The sequence below is a fragment of the Zootoca vivipara genome, chromosome 7 (assembly GCF_963506605.1).
Source record: "Zootoca vivipara chromosome 7, rZooViv1.1, whole genome shotgun sequence".
Classification (NCBI taxonomy): Eukaryota; Metazoa; Chordata; class Lepidosauria; order Squamata; family Lacertidae; genus Zootoca; species Zootoca vivipara.
In genome coordinates this window covers 67678096-67695713 of record NC_083282.1, presented here as the reverse complement: position 1 = coordinate 67695713, position 17618 = coordinate 67678096, and the positions used below count along the sequence as shown (strand labels likewise).

The 17618-nt window shown below is 42.7% G+C and overlaps 1 protein-coding gene across 5 annotated transcripts in view; it reads right to left on the bottom strand.

Annotated features, from left to right (window-relative positions):
- Positions 1-13879: 13879 nt before the first annotated feature.
- CBFA2T2 (CBFA2/RUNX1 partner transcriptional co-repressor 2) overlaps positions 13880-17618 on the bottom strand; it is a 66646-nt gene continuing 62907 nt past the window's right edge. For 2 of the 5 annotated variants that reach the window (XM_035121541.2, XM_035121545.2), the window contains exons 9-11: positions 17084-17155; positions 14985-15223; positions 13880-14194 (exon numbers count right to left, since the gene is read on the bottom strand). In XM_035121541.2, coding sequence (XP_034977432.2) covers positions 13898-14194; positions 14985-15223; positions 17084-17155 — 608 coding nt within the window. In that variant the 3' untranslated portion in view covers positions 13880-13897. The remainder of the gene's footprint in view (positions 14195-14984; positions 15224-17083; positions 17156-17618) is intronic. The other 3 variants (XM_035121543.2, XM_035121542.2, XM_035121544.2) reach the window with 3 other exon arrangements.

Genomic DNA, 17618 nt, shown 5'->3' with positions numbered 1-17618 from the left:
TATCCCGCTTTATCACTACCTGGAGTCTCAAAGCGGCTAACAATCTCCTTTCACCCTGTGAGGTGAGTGGGGCTGAGAGACTTCAAAGAAGTGTGACTAGCCCAAGGTCACCCAGCAGCTGCATGTGGAGGAGTGGAGACGCGAACCCGGTTCCCCAGATTACGAGTCTACCACTCTTAACCACTACACCGCACTGAAAGTAAGAAATAATGTTTTACAAGTTCCTGTTATGCTCCAGTCTAGTTTCCCTTGCTGTGCTTTCTTGTGTCAGTAGTCCGTATCACTGCCTGAATTATCTAGGAGCAATGCACAACCTAAACACTCCTAAATGGCTTCCTCATCCCTCTCCATTTCTTTCCCTGCTCTTCACCAGCCTCCAGAGAAACCCTGTATGTCTCTCAGATCTCAGTGTGAATATTATGGCAACCTGCACCCATGTGGATTCTGAGCACAAATTCAGTCTTATTAGTCATACCACTTACGCATATTTTCCACCACTGAATTAAACGCAAAGAAGCAAGAGTGTACAAAAGGAAAACTCATTTGTAGCACACAGTGATAACAACAACAATAGTAATAAAATTATTTTATATCCTGCCCATCTGGCTGGGTTTCCCCAGTCACTCTGGGAGGCTTACAACATATCTAAAATAATAATAAAAACATCAGTCCTTAAAAACGTCCCTAAACAGGGCTGCCTTCAGATGTCTTCTAAAAGTCAGATAGTTGTTTATTTCCTTGATATCTGAAAGGTGGCAATTCCACAGGGCAGGCGCCACTACCTCAAACATGTAGTGTTTGTCTTCAACCTTTTCAGATCTGGTACCCACCTTTAGCCCAAACATGCATTTGGAGACCTACTTCATAACTTTTTACCAAATATTTGTGTGGTGGTAGTACTGGTCTTGCAACTTATCTGAGGTTAGGCTGCTGCTGTACCCGAATTAGTAAGTCCTGACTCACCAGTTCAAGACCAATATTTTAAAAGACAGGTGTCAGCTTCCACATTGTTCTCCGTTTTCTGAGTAGAGAAAACACCAACCACAGTATTTACATTTTAAAGAAATTTTCTTCTAAGTGCCCAATCCCCAAAATAGTCTGTTTCTGTTTTGTTCTTACCCAAAGTGGATGATGTGGCAGGTAGCTTTTACCTAGTAAAGAGTTTCCAGCAACGGCTTCTTAAACTGGCTCCATCCTCTGCTCTCGCTGTTATATACTAATTGAATAATAGCTTAATGAAGGGGTTGTGCACTAAGATGATTGTTTGTGGGAAGCAGACCTATGTTCCTGCCAACCTTCCAAGGTAAATAATTGGGTAAAATACAATATTCTGACTGTGATCAGTAGGTGTTATGTTTGGCTACAGACTTTGAGCCAACTTGGTTATTCAGTTCTCTTGGACTCTGGTGTTGATAAGCAATGCAGTGGGCATTAAAAGAGGCAGGAACAGTGGATGCAAACCACCCAACTTTCTTAATATTTGTTCTTTGCAGATGTCACATAGTGAGAATCAAATGGAACTTGGTTGCCTGAAGAGCTAAGACCATCTAAGCGCCGCCCTGCAGCATTCCCCATGAAAACCCGCTCTTTACCACTGTTCTGATTCAGCATTAAAGAGTGGGTTTTCCTGGGGAAAGTAGGGGGGGTGGAGCTCTCAGACATGGACTGGGAAAGTATGGATACCTGTGCCTGGAACACATGGGGCTAAAGGTAAATGTGGATGAGCCCTAAGACTCATCACTGCCATTGCTTGAGACTTGCTAGATTTTGCTAGTATGAACCATATGCATTGACTGTGGACTGGATTGATTCTGCAGGAGCCCAAGGTGGTGTATGTGTGGTTCCTAGGAGATCACCTGTCTAGGCACTGACCAGATCCAGACCTGTTTAACTTCAGACTGTGAATAGATACTGGAACAATGATATTATGAACTTCCTGCAGCTAATGGCTGCCTATGATCCTGATTTAACACTGCAGCATAGAACCAGGAGTTCAGAGAGGGTCCTGGTGGAACTTTTGCCATTACAGTGAGTACAGAAATCCACTCCTTAGTCCTGTTGACCTTATTGCTGGATTCACACACAGTTCTCCTCCTCGTGGACAAGCTGGGAGCAGACCAGCCTGTAGTACGCCATTTGTCGGCACTGTTGGAATCAGTAGAACGGAAATAGCCCCTACCTGAATAGCTTTTTGAGACGGAGGTCCTAACATGCCCATTTTTCTTCCATCAGCCCCTTAAAAGACAGCAACTCTTTAAAAACATAATAGATCCAGTTGTAGTTCTCAAATCACCAGCAGATATTTCAAGAAAGAGTCAAATAGACTGAACCTATCCTACATCCCTAACTAGATAGTATAATAAAGGTAAAGATAAAGAAAGAAGATTCCACCTAAACATTAGGAAGAACTTCCTGACAGTAAGAGCTGTTCGACAGTGGAATTTGCTGCCAAGAAGTGTGGTGGAGTCTCCTTCTTTGGAGGTCTTTAAGCAGAGGCTTGACAGCCATATGTCAAGAATGCTTTGATGGTGTTTCCTGCTTGGCAGGGGGTTGGACTGGATGGCCCTTGTGGTCTCTTGCAACTCTATGATTCTATGACCTCTGACCATTAGGTCCAGTCGTGACCGACTCTGGGGTTGCGGCGCTCATCTCGCGTTATTGGCCGAGGGAGCCGGCGTACAGCTTCCAGGTCATGTGGCCAGCATGAAAAAGCCGCTTCTGGCGAACCAGAGCAGCACACGGAAACGGCGTTTACCTTCCCGCTGTATCTACTTGCACTTTGACATGCTTTCGAACTGCTAGGTTGGCAGGAGCTGGGACCGAGCAACGGGAACTCACCCCGTCGCGGGGATTCAAACCGCCAACCTTCTGATCGGCAAGTCCTAGGTTCTGTGATTTAACCCACAGCGCCACCCGCGTCCCTTAGATAGTATAATAGAGATCCATAATTACGTGATTGCTGGTCTCTAAGTTTTAGCAACAAGCAACCACAGCAAGTGGGCAAGAAGATGTTGCTGAAGGAGTTAGGCTTTTCCTTGAGAGCTGCTTTCATGATGAAAATCCCAAAGTTCCACCACTAAAAAAAGCTTGTGGTACCCACGTTGTATTTCTGTTCTCCTGTTATTGTGCTTCCAGAAGAGCTGTGCTTCACAAAAGCTTTAACCTTGATTTCAAAATGACAAAACTGAGCTTGTTTATCACCTCCTATTCTTTGCTAACTAATTATTGGCTCTTATTATGAAGGCTGCCATCTCTAAACCCCGTTAGTTAAAGGAGGGATGCTATTCATTTAAAGCATCAGACCATGCAAGAAATGGAAAAACATGGGTTGAGAGGGGTGTGTGCTTGCCAGACATCAGGATGGTCCCTCTCAAAGTGAGATTATATATATAGACACACACACATATACCACATTTCATATCTGCCTCCATGTAAGCATATGCAAACACACAAGGTATGGAAGCAGAGCAGCAGGAAAGAAATTGCTCTAGGGGAAGATTTTCAAAGGCATCAAGAGTAGAGAGGGGATTAGGCAAAGCAAAATATGTCACAGAGATTTTGCCTCCCATTTTTGGTCTTTGAAAAAGAAATGTCCCCTGGCTTCACTAAAGGGACGATCAGAAACTCTTTTTATCATAACAGGAAGAACCGCAGCAAATACTTGAAAGAGATCGTGGAAGGTAGATTCAGCATGAGGCCCAGCTGACTCATAAATGGCGTCACACACATATCTCCAAGACTGTAGGAGATGCAAGGCAGGAAAAGGCATGATGTGCCTGCCTGCCTGTATAGAGCTGCTGGGGTCAGAGCAAGGTGGGGACATTTTCAAGGGTTTTGATATGGCTTTAAATATATAATGAAGATGGGGCCTACGTCTGCAGGTCAGAGGCATCCGCTGCTATTCTGAGGGCACAACGGTGGAATTGTTTGTCCATTATTTCTGAGGAGATACAGGTGCCTTTTAGACATTCTCCTAGCACCGTGGGAGCTATTTGTGAACAAGCAGCTCCTGAGCATGTTTATATTTATAGATAGAATATGTCAAAGATATTCTGTGTGGTCCTTTCTTACTTGAAGCAGTGCCCAGTTCCATGGCTGGGTCATTTAGAAGTTTGCCTAGACACACAGGTGCTGAATGCTAGTCAATGGTGATTGCATTTGGAGACCAACACGGTCTGTTGCTACTCTCTCTCTCTCTCTCTGTGTGTGTGTGTAGTGGGAGGTGGGGAGGGGAGACACGAAACCAGGTCGCTTCAGCTTGGAAAGTCTGCTCGACTACTCCTATGGCGAAGTTGTTGTAAGAAACAGCAGCTGTGTGCAAGTAAACAGAGCACCAGGAAGGGGCAGTGGGTTTCATTATGATGAGGTGGTTACCATGGTATTTCAAAGTGGCCAATGAGGTGAAACACAATGAGGATCAGAAAGAAGCCACTCACACTTTTGAGCAGCTGGGTTTTTCAAGCATACCCTATGATATTCCACAGCAGTCGATGAAACGTTGTCATGCCACAAGCAAGCTCATTCAGCGCCTGTCCTGTGGAATATAAGTGATACTACCTGTGTCAACTTAAGGGGCACAGGTGGGCGAAGAGGTGATTCCACATAGGCCTGGGCTTCTGTGCATACATGGAAGAATTTCCACAAATCCAACTTCTCCCACCAAATTCAGTGCTATCGAAGGAGAAGCTGCGTGTGCCAAATGTTACTTTTCCCTAAGACTATTATTTGTAAATAGTAAAGGTACAGAAGCCCTGTCTTCTGTGGAGTTTTCAGGCAGCCAATAATATAATGCAGTACATACAAACCTCCAGGTCAAAAGTGAGAGGGGCTTCCTTGTTAAAATCTGGACTATTTTATCTCAGAGGGAAATAAGTGATGAGTGTCTTGTCAGGAGACCTATTCCATGGGTTTGACCAAACATACAATTCACCTTTCAAATTTATTATCATAGAAACATTAACCCTTCCATCTCACAACCCACCTGCAAAATATCTCTTGAGAAAACCAACAGTGCTTTGCTAAAGCACATAATACTGAGCCACCATAAAGACAGGCTGAATCATGATTAACTCAAAAATTCATTTTCTTTCCTCACTCCCTTTTAAATCTGCATTTGTAATCTCATGTAGAGCCTTGATTTCTTTTGTGGCCTCCAGGCTCTGCAGAAATTCTAGTAATTAACAGTAATAATGAATATTTAGCAACCAGCAAATGAATGAATATTTAGTCATTAGCAAATACCTACCTAAAAGGCGTTGTTGTGCATTGAGGAAAGGTGGCTAACAGTTTGTTGATCCTCTGCATTTATTACCAACAAGCAAATCTCAGATTGCAACAAGTGCATTTAAAAATGGTAATGTAGACATCAGTGATGATGCCCTGCTTGGTGCTTTTATTAGGCTGACTGTCTTACATGGGGAAAAGGACCTGGTTATTTTTCAAAAACAAAACACTTTAGGTTGGTGGAATATTTTAATTTTGGGAAAATACCAACCTATTGTTTATTGTTGTTTAAAGCCCTTCTTGAGAGTCCCATGGACTGCAAGAAGATCAAACCTATCCATTCTGAAGGAAATCAGCCCTGGATGCTCACTGGAAGGACAGATCGTGAAGTTGAGGCTCCAATACTTTGGCCACCTCATGAGAAGCGAAGACTCCCTGGAAAAGACCCTGATGTTGGGAAAGATGGAGGGCACAAGGAGAAGGGGACGACAGAGGACAAGATGGTTGGACAGTGTTCTCGAAGCTACAAACATGAGTTCGACCAAACTGCGGGAGGCAGTGGAAGACAGGAGTGCCCGGTGTGCTATGGTCCATTGGGTCACGAAAAGTCAGACACGACTAAATGACGACAACAAAAGCCCTTCTGAATGAGGTAAAAGAAAAATGAGTCCTGTAGTTAGGGAGGTTCTTAGTTATTGTGGTTCAAGACTGGGCAAACTGTGCTCAAAGGATGCTGAAAATTCCAAATTTTCCTCTAGCTAGTTTGTTTATAGGGAAGTTGTATGGCAGTTCCTTGCAGTTTGCTTATCTATAAGCAAGTTGGGCTAGTCTAGAGTCCAGTTTCTAATCCGTGGCTAACCAGACTCTTTCAGGAAGCTTAATCTGAATCATCTAGAGATGTACAGCAGTTAAAAACATGCATGGAAAATATCTGTGTAACTTAGGGGTGGGGCGGAGGGTGGGAAGCTTGTGATTCACAAAGATAGGCCACAGGCGCCACACTGTGGTAGCAGGGGGGTATAGGAGTTTGTCGGGACAAAGCTGTTCTCCTGAATTATTCTACTGTATATGTTTGCTTTCTTATATTTATATATAGCTTGAGTAATAGCCCTTTTTCATTGGTTTTTCTCCCAGCTTTTCTTAGAGACAAGCTAAATTCTATCAACCTTATGGCCTATCACAAAATTATTTATTTGGGCAATTTAAATACAGTGGTACCTCTGGTTACGAACTTAATTTGTTCCAGAGGTCTGTTCTTAACCTGAGGTACCACTTTAGCTAATGGGGCATCCCGCCGCTGCCGCGCGATTTCTGTTCTCATCTTGAGGCAAAGTTCTTAACTCGAGGTACTACTGCCAGGTTAGCGGAGTCTGTAACCCAAAGTGTTTGTAACCCGAGGTACCACTGTATCTCTACACATGGTTTATAACATAGAACAAAAATATTGAATTTAAAATCCAGAGAATTTCCACACTCTATAAGAAGCAACAACTAAAAAGAACACTCTCTTTAGCAAGAACAATTAGCAACTGAACTGTCAGACATGCCATTTGCAAGAAGCCTGCAAAGCTTCAGAAATGTGTTTTAGAGGTGCTCACTTTCCCTGAGAATGCCAACTTCTAAAAAATAAAATAAAAAATAGTGTTTGCCTGCATTCTGCATAATACTTGACATTCCTCATTGGATAAATCTTCTACAGCTTTAAAGCTCTTGACAATGTGTAGAAACTGTGTATTTCCAAGGAGAAATTTAAATGAAAAAAATGTAGTTTTGTTTTAAACATGGCTCAGACTTTATATCATCAACTGTGTGAAGGGGACAATGGTCTTGTACTCCTTGCCAGAGCAATGCATTGTATTGGGGGCAGGGCCGGCGCAAGACACTTTGGCACCTGGGGAGGACCCCACAATGACTCCCCCCTCCCCACCAAGGAAGAAGGGGTGAGGGAAGATCTACATCAGGAGCAAGGGGGGAAGAAAGATTGACATTGGGAACTGATGCCCCTGTGGATTCTGCTGCCTGAGGCAGTAGTTTCACTTTGCCTCATGGGTGGGCCAGACCTGACTGGGGTTCAGCAGGCAATCTGCCAAGAGGCAGTTAATCAGCTGCTGATGCTGAAGATAGTTGCCAGGTTTCAGTAATGGTATTACTTTAGCAAAGGTATTTGTGTAGAGACTTTGCAGCAGCAAAAGCATTAAAATAAATGTAACATCATTAAATTTAAGTGTAACATCAATAAAGCAACAGTAATCCCTATAAGCAAAGTATTGTTACATAACCAAATTGCAAATAAACACACTCTTCTATATTTAAATTTTAATAAATCACATTTGTTTTGACTTTCAAGCCCAAATCCCCAGTCTGTCATCCCTGTATCTAGCTATGGTAGGTGATAAAATATGCACAGAAATATTATTTTATTTTATTTTTTTATGTAATGCTGACGGCAGGAAGGTAAAGGGAAAAACAAAAGCAGGTATTTTTAATATATAGTGTATGTTGCAGGGATACTGCCTATAATAAAATAAAATAAAATAAAATAAACAGCAGCAGACCTTATGTTGCAATATTGGGGGCTAGTAGGCTACTGGGCCAGTAAGCCCCAGATGGACAATCAATATTCTATATATTGATGTGGGAGGGAGGTGGGGCTCTTGAGTAAACTCTGAGACTGCAGAACTCCACAGCACTGCGCTAAAGCAAAAATTCTCCAAAATCCAGCCTCACACTCAAACATGAGACCAGGGTTTCCCAAACTTGGGTCTCCAGCTGTTGTTGGACCACAACTCCCATCACTGTTGGCTGGGGCTGATGAGAGTTGGGAGTCCATCAAATATTGAGAGTCAAATTCCCCTGCCCCTGCACGAGACAGGCGGCTCTTATTAGCAGTCTAGCTGCTAATTTCCATGACCTTTGGCCTTTCAAATGTCATTGGATTCCCAGCTCCCACAACCAGCATGGCCCGTGCTACTGTTTCTGATTGGTTATGTTCTACTTCCACTGTCAGAATGCTTCTGAATACCAGTAGCTGGAAACCACAGGAGTGGAGAGCACTGTTGTGCTCGGGTCCTGCTTGCAATACTGTGAGTACAGGATGCTTGTCTTGATGGGCCACTGGACTGATCCAGAAAATGAGAGTTAAAGAATCTGGCAACATGGAGGCCCTGCCCTAGATAGGGTTGCCAGACTCAACAGAGGACAGGACTTCTGTGCCTTTAATTGCCCTGCTCTCTTTTGAGTCTGGAAACCTTAAAGAGAAATCAGCAGACCCTTTGTTTAATTTCCAAGCAAAGGGTCTACTGGTTTCTCTTTAAGGTTTCCAGACTCAAAAGAGAGCAGGGCAATTAAAGGCACAGAAGTCCTGTCCTCTATTGAGTCTGGCAACCCTAGCCCTAGAGGCTGCTAAATCTCACCTGCAGGTTTGGCCCTTGACCTATACTGACCTTCTCTGGCAAACCCATAAATTTTGGTAACAGTGGCACTGACTCTGGCTTCCATCCTGAGCTACAAATTGAACCCTAACCTACTTATCGGCTTCAAGGGGTCAGGAAATATGCAGCCACCCTAGACACTGAGACTAACAAGTTCAATGGAAGCGTGCACCTTGCATCTTCCCCACCAAACTGTAGCCACATTCTCAAAGTAAGTAAATCACTTCCCAAGTTTGGTGAAGAGCCTTTGGACTTCACTTTCTTTGTGTTTCTTGCTTTGGTCACTGAGGCAACGGCACCATCCAAGTAGCCATGGGATGTAGCACTCTGTACCAAAATGTCTTTTTTCAAAAAAATTCTGTGCCTACTCCCAAGAACTTGGCAATAACCCAAATTATGAAAACTGTGTTAAATTATGCAGATATCTTGCTGGTACTTCTTATTCTTCTTGTGCCCAATATAATATTGTAATATATAATTAGTCAGGTCTTGAAAAATAGCCAGGGAAATCTGCAGTAAAAGGTGCATTTTATTGATGTTAAAGTAAAATATGGCACTCGTTAATGTAAATCACTTACAGTATTGGTTTTTTTAATGCCCTAGGGAGCAATTTAAAACTTTTTAATTAGAAGAAAATTATTCTGCTCTCTGCCTACGAACATAGAATAAATAGTATATGTCACTTAAATATATGTTAATATTCTTTTGCTTAAATCAGGGGGTGGGAACCAGCAGCCCTTGACAGCCTCCTTAATTGACTTGCAGTGTCCTTTCTTTGTCCTGGTCCCTGCAGAAAAAGAGCCTCCTGTTGGAGTCAATATAAATTATCTGAGCCTAAGTTTGAGGGTTGTCACAGGCAAGGAGGGAAGGCTTAAACACCCCCCCCCAGCTGCTTGACAGTGGAACCGTCTCCCCCAATAGGTTGTGGACTTTCCTTTCTTGGGAGGTTTTTTAAGCAGAGGTTGGATTACCATCTGTCATAGATGCTTTCGCAGAGATTCATGTATTGCAGGGAGTTGGACTAGATGACCCTCAGGGTCCCTTCCAACTCTACAATTCTATGATTTTATCTGTTGCAACCTTAGCCCTGCTGGAAAAAAAATAGCTGGCTGGAAAAAAAATAGCCTCTCCAGCCACATTGTGCAACAAGTTCAACGTGAGCTTTATCCCAGAAGGCTTGAAAACAGACTTCGGGAAGGTGCCAATGGAAGGCTGTTTTCAAGCCACATGACTAGAACCTTTGTAGAGAGTGCAGCTGGACAGGGAAGACTTAAGCATCCTCAGCAGCAGTTTCCCTTGTAGATCACCACCTCAAGCAGTTAGGCATGTAGTAAAGGCGAAATGCTCGTCTTCCAAGTTTCAATGCACTGTGCGAGAGACTGTTTATGTCTGTGCTGGCTCTGATTCTGCCCATTCTTGGCATAGAGCCCCAGGAAGGTCAGCTCTCTGGCTGAAAAGGCTTAAGTGCTCTCATTTTGCCTGCTGCTTCTGGGGTCCAACATTTGATGATTGATTTTCTCATGCTTGCGTCTCACTCTTCCAACAGGAGCACAGAGCAACAAACAACCCACAACATTACACATGGAAGTAAAATAGCACTGAAAACAGTTCTATTTCGTTATTTGGGTTATATGGATAAAAGTTTTTTTTTAAAAAAAAACAAACAAACAAAACTTTGTAACATAACCAGGAACGGAGCAGGAAGTGCCCTATCACACCTTCGAAGGTACTTTTTATGTTCTTGGCTTTGAATTGGGCTGTTGTGTTTCACTTTGGACCCTATGAAATGTGTTAGATCAGCAAGTGGTCTACAGCCTTTTCAGATGCAGGACCCACTTTAAACCCAAAGAGGTATTTGGGGATCCGTTCCTTAATCTTATAACATGCAGTGGTGGCTGTGCTCCTCTTGCAATCCACCTTAGGTCAGGCTGTGACCCACCAGCTGAAGACCACATGGAGGGTTCCCATGTGTCGTGGTGACTCAACTCTTGAAATGGGCATATGGCATCACTGCCCTAGAATTCCAATCACTTATGGACATTTTGTGCATTCTATAGATTAGCTGTCAGTTTAAGCAGAATCGTATTCTACATACGGTAACAAAGCAAAGTCTGGCGTGGTAAGGTGAATATAGTCTTTTTATTGACTACTGTGAGTAGAACAAACTAAATACATCTGTAACAGTTTGGGTTCCTTTATACAGTACAGTGGAACCTCTGTTTATGAACACCTCGGTTTATGAATTTTCGGTTTATGAACGCCGCGGACCCATCTGGAACGGATTAATTCATTTTCCATTACTTTCAATGGGAAAGTTTGCTTCAGTTTATGAACGCTTCAGTTTATGAACAGACTTCCGGAACCAATTACACCCATGCTTCAGTTTATGAACGCTTCAGTTTAAGTACTCCGCAGACCCGTCTGGAACGGATTAATCCACTTTCCATTACTTTCAATGGGAAAGTTTGCTTCAGTTTATGAACACTTACTCCGCGGACCGTCTGGAACGGATTAATTCACTTTCCATTACTTTCAATGGGAAAGTTCGCTTCAGTTTATGAACGCTTCAGTTTATGAACAGACTTCCGGAACCAATTGTGTTCATAAACCGAGGTACCACTGTACATTAAATAAGTTATGCACATAAAATAGGTAACAAAAACTTCTAGTATAGAATCAAATGGCAAAAATTAGATAGAAAACAGAATCCAGGGAGTCTTCCTGTAGTGGAATTTCACATACATTTTCAAAAATTGTTTTAAAATCATGAATGGTAGCATTCATTTATGTACATTGGAGTTAGTGTGTTTTCCTCTTAATACATAGCAAGCCATTGTAGTTGCATGGAAAGTTATGGAAGACTGCCTATTTACACACAATTTCAGAATGCCGTCTCACTTTCTCTCTCACACACACAGACACCCCCCTCCCCCCACACTTAACTCTTTGGAGCAAATTTTCTTTTCATTTCTCTGCAGAAAATAATGTGGCAACTGGGGGTTTACAAGCCAATAAGTAATTTCAACACCACAGCTTTAATTATTATTTCCATATTTTCTGCAAAACCGATTTACTGTTCCTTGCAGTACGAGAAAAGTTTGAGATTAACAGGGCTGCTTCTTTGACTGCTTTTTTTCTTTTTTGCATGTGGCAGAGAAAGGTCTGCATCCAACAGAAGTGGCCATTTTTGATAACCTTAAAACCTCGATCCTCTTCACTCATCAATAAAACTGAAGACTTCTCCCTCTTTGGCACTGCAACACTAAGTGATGTGTCGCATGTGGAATTTTTTCCTTTTTTTCTTCAGGCAGTCTAGTATCTGGGAATGTGAATGCATAGAGACGTGTTCTAGAAGATCAAATATTACCTTTTTAAAAATGGCTACCACGGGATAGCCATTAGAAATAATGCTAAATCACATTTGGGCACCAAATGAACATGTGCTCCTTTATCTTCTCCACTCGCAATTTCATCTCCCACAACAACAAGAGTAGGAAAATATAACCTTCAAATGAGGCAAAGTATGCTTCTGCTGCTAAACCTCAAGTGAGTTAGGAAATTAGAGCACAGAGTTGCTTCACATGGTATACTTCTGAATTAATCCTATGTCAACCATATCAGAATGATAACCTTTCAAACACAAAAGCCTTACATAGTCACTTTGCTAAGTGAATGCAGCTTTGGGTATATCTACACCCCCCACCCCAATTTTTTTGGGGGTAGGTGTGTTTAAGTCTTTCCCCAATCCAAATCCTTATCTGCTTGCTCCCCGGGGGAAATGAATAAGGCTTTCCGTGTGGCTGCAATTATTTATTAACTTTAATTTACTTTTTAATCTAATTTAACCATCACGTTAACTTCAGTCTAGTTCAATCATATAATTTAATAGTTAATTTGGCATGCTCAAGATTTAGCATCACAACTTAATGGATTTAAGTTCTTAGTGGATTTGAATTCTTTTCAAGTGTCCTCCCAGTGACATGCTTTCAAATGCCCTGAAGTGAACAGGCAGGTTGCTAAAGATGCAACAGGGAGGCCTCACAACTCAGGAACGTAGCCAAATACGTTGGTAAAGTCGCATTCCTTGGTTTTCAGTGCACAGGATCCCTAACTGGAGGCATCAGTTTAAAGATATATACTGCTTAGAGAAGCAAAAATATCCCGTTGGACTTGGATGTCCGTGAAATCTGTTATTTGCAACTTGAACTTTATTTAACTTAGCTCACATGCACTGAGAGACCAGGTGATAGAAAACCTGTTGGAATAAACCATATTTGGTGGGGGGGATCCTGTTATTTTATTTATTTATCCTGTTATTTTATTTATTTAATGTATATATGACATCAAAGTTTACAAAATTTATGTATCAATGAATCTCAAACATTTAAAGTCAACAACTTCTCTCTCTCTCTCTCTCTCTCTCTCTCTCTCTGTGTGTGTGTGTGTGTCTGTAAGAAAACAATACCTTGGTGTTACGAGACAAAGCAATTGGATCTGGGGGAAAGACCACCAATCCCTTTTGTAAAAATCTTTGGACAAAACATTTCAATCTGTTGCAGCCCATAGACAGATTCTTAAGCAGCTTGTGCATAACTGTAAGGAATTAAAATGGATCAACAAGTGGGGTGGCTGCTGAGTCATTATATGAAGTAGTTTTAAATCCTCCTCTCAGCAAACAAAAGCAGCATCTTTGTGCCTCCGCCCCCCCTTTTCCATGTGTCCAAATTGAAAGAGAGGTGGGGGAAATGGAAAGGGGGTGGGGGAAATCAATAAATATAGACTTAGATAATGGAAGGAGTGGAAATAGCTAGAACTAAGAATCAAGCTTACTTACATCTCATTTCACTTGATTCACTTTTGCCTGAGAAAGAAATTTTCAAATAATGGTCAGATTGCATACCAAAGATGAGAGAAGAGGATGCCCACGCAAGCTCTGCTTTGTGGTAAAATGAACAAGTATCTTGTTAGAACCTCAGGCGAGAGTACCATTTTGAGAAAGTTCAGATAAAATGAAACAATAGGCCAAAGTCCTCAGGATCCCAGGAAGACCCTTCTGAGATCCCACTAAGGAAGGCTAACATGGACTCCTAAAAATGACATTACAATGGCATGGAAAATACCCCAAAACAATGTTAGCCTGAGCACCAATGTGCTGGAGTACAAACCTTCTTCAACATTTTGAGGCATCTGTTTTTCAATGTAGAAAACTAATAAACTGTGTTGAGCGCAATCTTCTCTTTTTTTTAGAGTGCATTACTGTCTATTGCTGTCACGGAGGCTGGGGTGGAGGATCGAGAAGTGGCGGCCGACGTTTTCTCTAGAGCTGGACTTGCTACCGTATCGACTGCTTTGAGGGCAGCGGCTGCGGCTGCGGATCGGCCTGCTGGTGTAGGGGCTGGTTTGACTTGGCTGTGTAAGCCCTGCCCACAGATTCGGTGGTGCCTCTCCCAATCTTTGTGCTGGCAGAAGGAGCCACAGTAGCGGGCAATGTTGCAGCCGCTACAGGTCTCGCTGGCTTTGCGCCCACAGTTCCAGCAGCTCTGGAAAAGCAAAGAACAAGCGTTTCTCTTATGCACAGCTTCAAACGAGGCTGGTATCCGCCCATCCCGACTGAAGCCATCAGAGGAAGGTAACAAGCGGTACCCCACCCCACAAAGTGGTATTGACCAACATTTCTATAACGGAGAGATTCATAGCAATCTATGCAAGTCCTACCACCCGCACCATTAAGAGAACAGCACCACATCGTGAGAAGCCTACAACAAATTAGCTGCACTATAGGTTTAAATGGGTTAATTTGTAAGAAGGAAGGTTTTTCTGAAAGCCCATCCAGCATGTGGAGGATCTTCCCTAGGCATGGGGGTTCCAACCTGGAAGTTGAGCAGGGCCACACAATAACTTTGCCTGCCACAACTAAGCAACATGGCAGAAAAGCAACTGGGAGAAGGGAGTTCTGCCGTGACAAAGCATCTCCTAAATTGGCTTTCATTCACTTGCATTTCACTGACTGCCAACATCCCGCAAATCCAAAAGATGGCCTCTCCAATATAATTGCTGACACTGTCCTCACTGCAACTGTTCCCAAACTATGGGGGCCAGCAAGGTGTGTGTGCGCGCGGGGGGGGGGGCGCAAATCTCAGAGCCTCATGCAATCACTGAAAATGACAGTGGAGATTCGATGGCAGCACCAATGAATCCGAATTAGTTGCTTGTTGGAGAGAGGTGTCTCAAAACTCTAATTGACTTTAGATTTTTGCTCCAATCAGATTAGTCAGAATGAAAAACAAGGATCAATCCGGAAAGATTGTATGTCATCTTTAAAGTTCTTGCCTTGGGACTTTTTCCATGATTGCCAGAGATATTCCCTTGGCTTCTCACCTCTGTAGACTCCTCCTGCTCATTGACGACTAGGAAAGCGTCTTCTGTAGCCTGGCGTTTTGCATCGGCAATGGTCTGTTCCATGCGGGCTCTCTCAGATGCAATCATTTCAAATGCCTTCTGCTCTGCCTCTGCTACAGCTTTTTGGACTTCCGACATGGCCTGGCGCTTCACTTCATTCACAGCTTCTTCTGAAGGGAAACAAAAGCCTCATCAAACGGCTTCACATTGGAAGGCAAAGTATATAGCATGGAAGTACCCAGTGGTCATAGGAGTTAAGAAAGTGAAGCTTTTGCATAGCACTTGAGCCTAACACGGCAATACTACTGAAATGATGGTCATACTCTGATTTCTTATGCCCTCTACTGCATCACATAGGAGCACCAGCAGACTTTTTGATCACATTTGTATCCAAAGAGTTCAGCATGCTTTGGGTTACCTTGAGCCTCTGAAACTGAGTAAACTACAAATCTAACTACGGTAAATGCATTGAGATAGTTACCCTTTTAACAAAGTTGGCAGTCCATACAGAAAGTTAGGGATGCTATTTGAGTAAACTAAGCAAGGCAGTAGAAACTATAGCCTTGAAAATTAATGCAGTCTCTTTTCTTGGTGCCATTTCACTCCTTTACTGTCCTTGACCTCGCTTGTTGGCCCATCCAGCAGTTTAATTCTACTAGCTACAGAGACCCTTGTGATTCTGTTTACGAGCACCCATGATACCACATTAAGGGTGGTTTTGCTGCATCAGCATCATCAACAGAGAATTAAATAGCAGTGTCAGCAAATGAAGCAGAAGCCAATGAAAGAAGGGAGGGAGCAGTAAAGGGAAGCATTAAAAAGAACAGTATCAAACAATGCAAACATATTTGCAGGGAACTCAGAAAGTCGCAGAGAACTCAGGAGGTACTTTTCAACATGCACAAAAATTAACACAGAATGAAGCAAATGGTTTTATCCAGCTTCTACTTAAAGCAAACCTTCAAACATTGTTCAGAACCCCAAGATGAACCCAATTTTAGGTAGTGTTACCCTTTAAAAATTGATAATGAAACACAATGGCCAAAGTCCAATGGAGCTAGGTGTGCTTATGCCCATGAATTTACAGTGTGACCTATGTGTAGAACCTGTATTTCCATAGAGTTTTCCTATGGAACTCTATCTTTTTAACTATTAAAAACATACTAACACAGAGACACTTTTCAATGTTTTTCCCCAGAGAAGAGGAAGTGGAAGATTGTCTACCTTAGAACCCAAACGCTACATAAACAGAGGGATGACATGTCTTTTAGCTTCCGTACTTGACCTTGCCAGTTTTAAAACTGTTTGTAATGCTATATTAAAACAGGGCTTTTTTAAAAGAATGTGAAAATACCATCTTTTCATAATTAGCAGACTGCTGTGGAAACTGCATTTAAAAGTATTCTTGAAACTTTTGCTTGCAATTGTGGTATGTAACAGAAACACTCCTATTTTTTTTTTAAGGGATATAGAAAGTATTCCCTTAACATAAAAAGAGATTCCTTTCCCTCTGCCTTCTCCTTTGCCCTATTTTGTCTCAAGGAGCAGGGCAAAATTCCCTTCCTTTTGTTCTGCTATGCCCTCTTCCAGCTTCTGCCAGAAAGGCAAACTGAAAAACCAAGTGAACATTGTCATTGCTAACATTTACCCAGACAACCCCCAGATTAAACATGCAAGGAGCAGTGGCACATTTGGGACTCTCTATCAGCTACCTCTAAGGAAAAGAGGCTCAGACACCCCCTCTCCTTCCCCCTCCCCATCTGGGGAAGGTGCCAGCGCTGCCTGGCTGGCTGGCTGAAATGCCTAGGTCGAATGGACAAGCAGTGATGGGTCCAGATGGGTCCATCTGCTGGAGGCCTTGGTTGGCTCTGGCCATTATCACTCTCTAGGCAGTGAGACAGCAGCCTATTTATGAGGCCTTTCCCCAGCCAACCTGTGGTGCGTAAGGCTTTCCATCTTCGCAAGAATCTCTTGTAACATTCCACAGCTTCTCTGTGTGGCACTTCTCTGAAGGGGGCCTCCTTACTTACCAGCCTTTTTCCATATCTCTTCGGTGACATAACCGGCTGCTCCTGACCTGCTGCTGAACTCCCGCTGAGAATCTGTAGAAGGAAGGGTGGTGTCAACAGTATTAGACACAGAAATATTCTCCCACCCAAACTCTAAGAATTGATAGGCTGCATCTGTTCAGCAAGAAGTAGCATGAAGAGAACAGGGTAGGATTAATTGCTAAAAAACCAAGCCAAGAGACTTCTGCAGTTTAACAGTGTTCACCAAAAGGCAAAATGATAAATGGCCACTCTTAATTTAGTGTCCTGCATAATTTATTGGACAGCGAAGCCAATTTCCATCTTTTAATACTCTGTCATCACAGGCTACACACTTATAAATATATCTTGTCAAGCATCTGCTTTGCCCTACTGTAATGAGCATTAATCCTTGCTAATGGCATCTCACATTTTTACAGTGCGCCTTGTAGTCCCAAGGATTTCAGGCCACTGGAGCACACGCTATATTTTAAGGAGTCGTTTGAGAACAGGAACTCACAAGATACACAGTGCTACA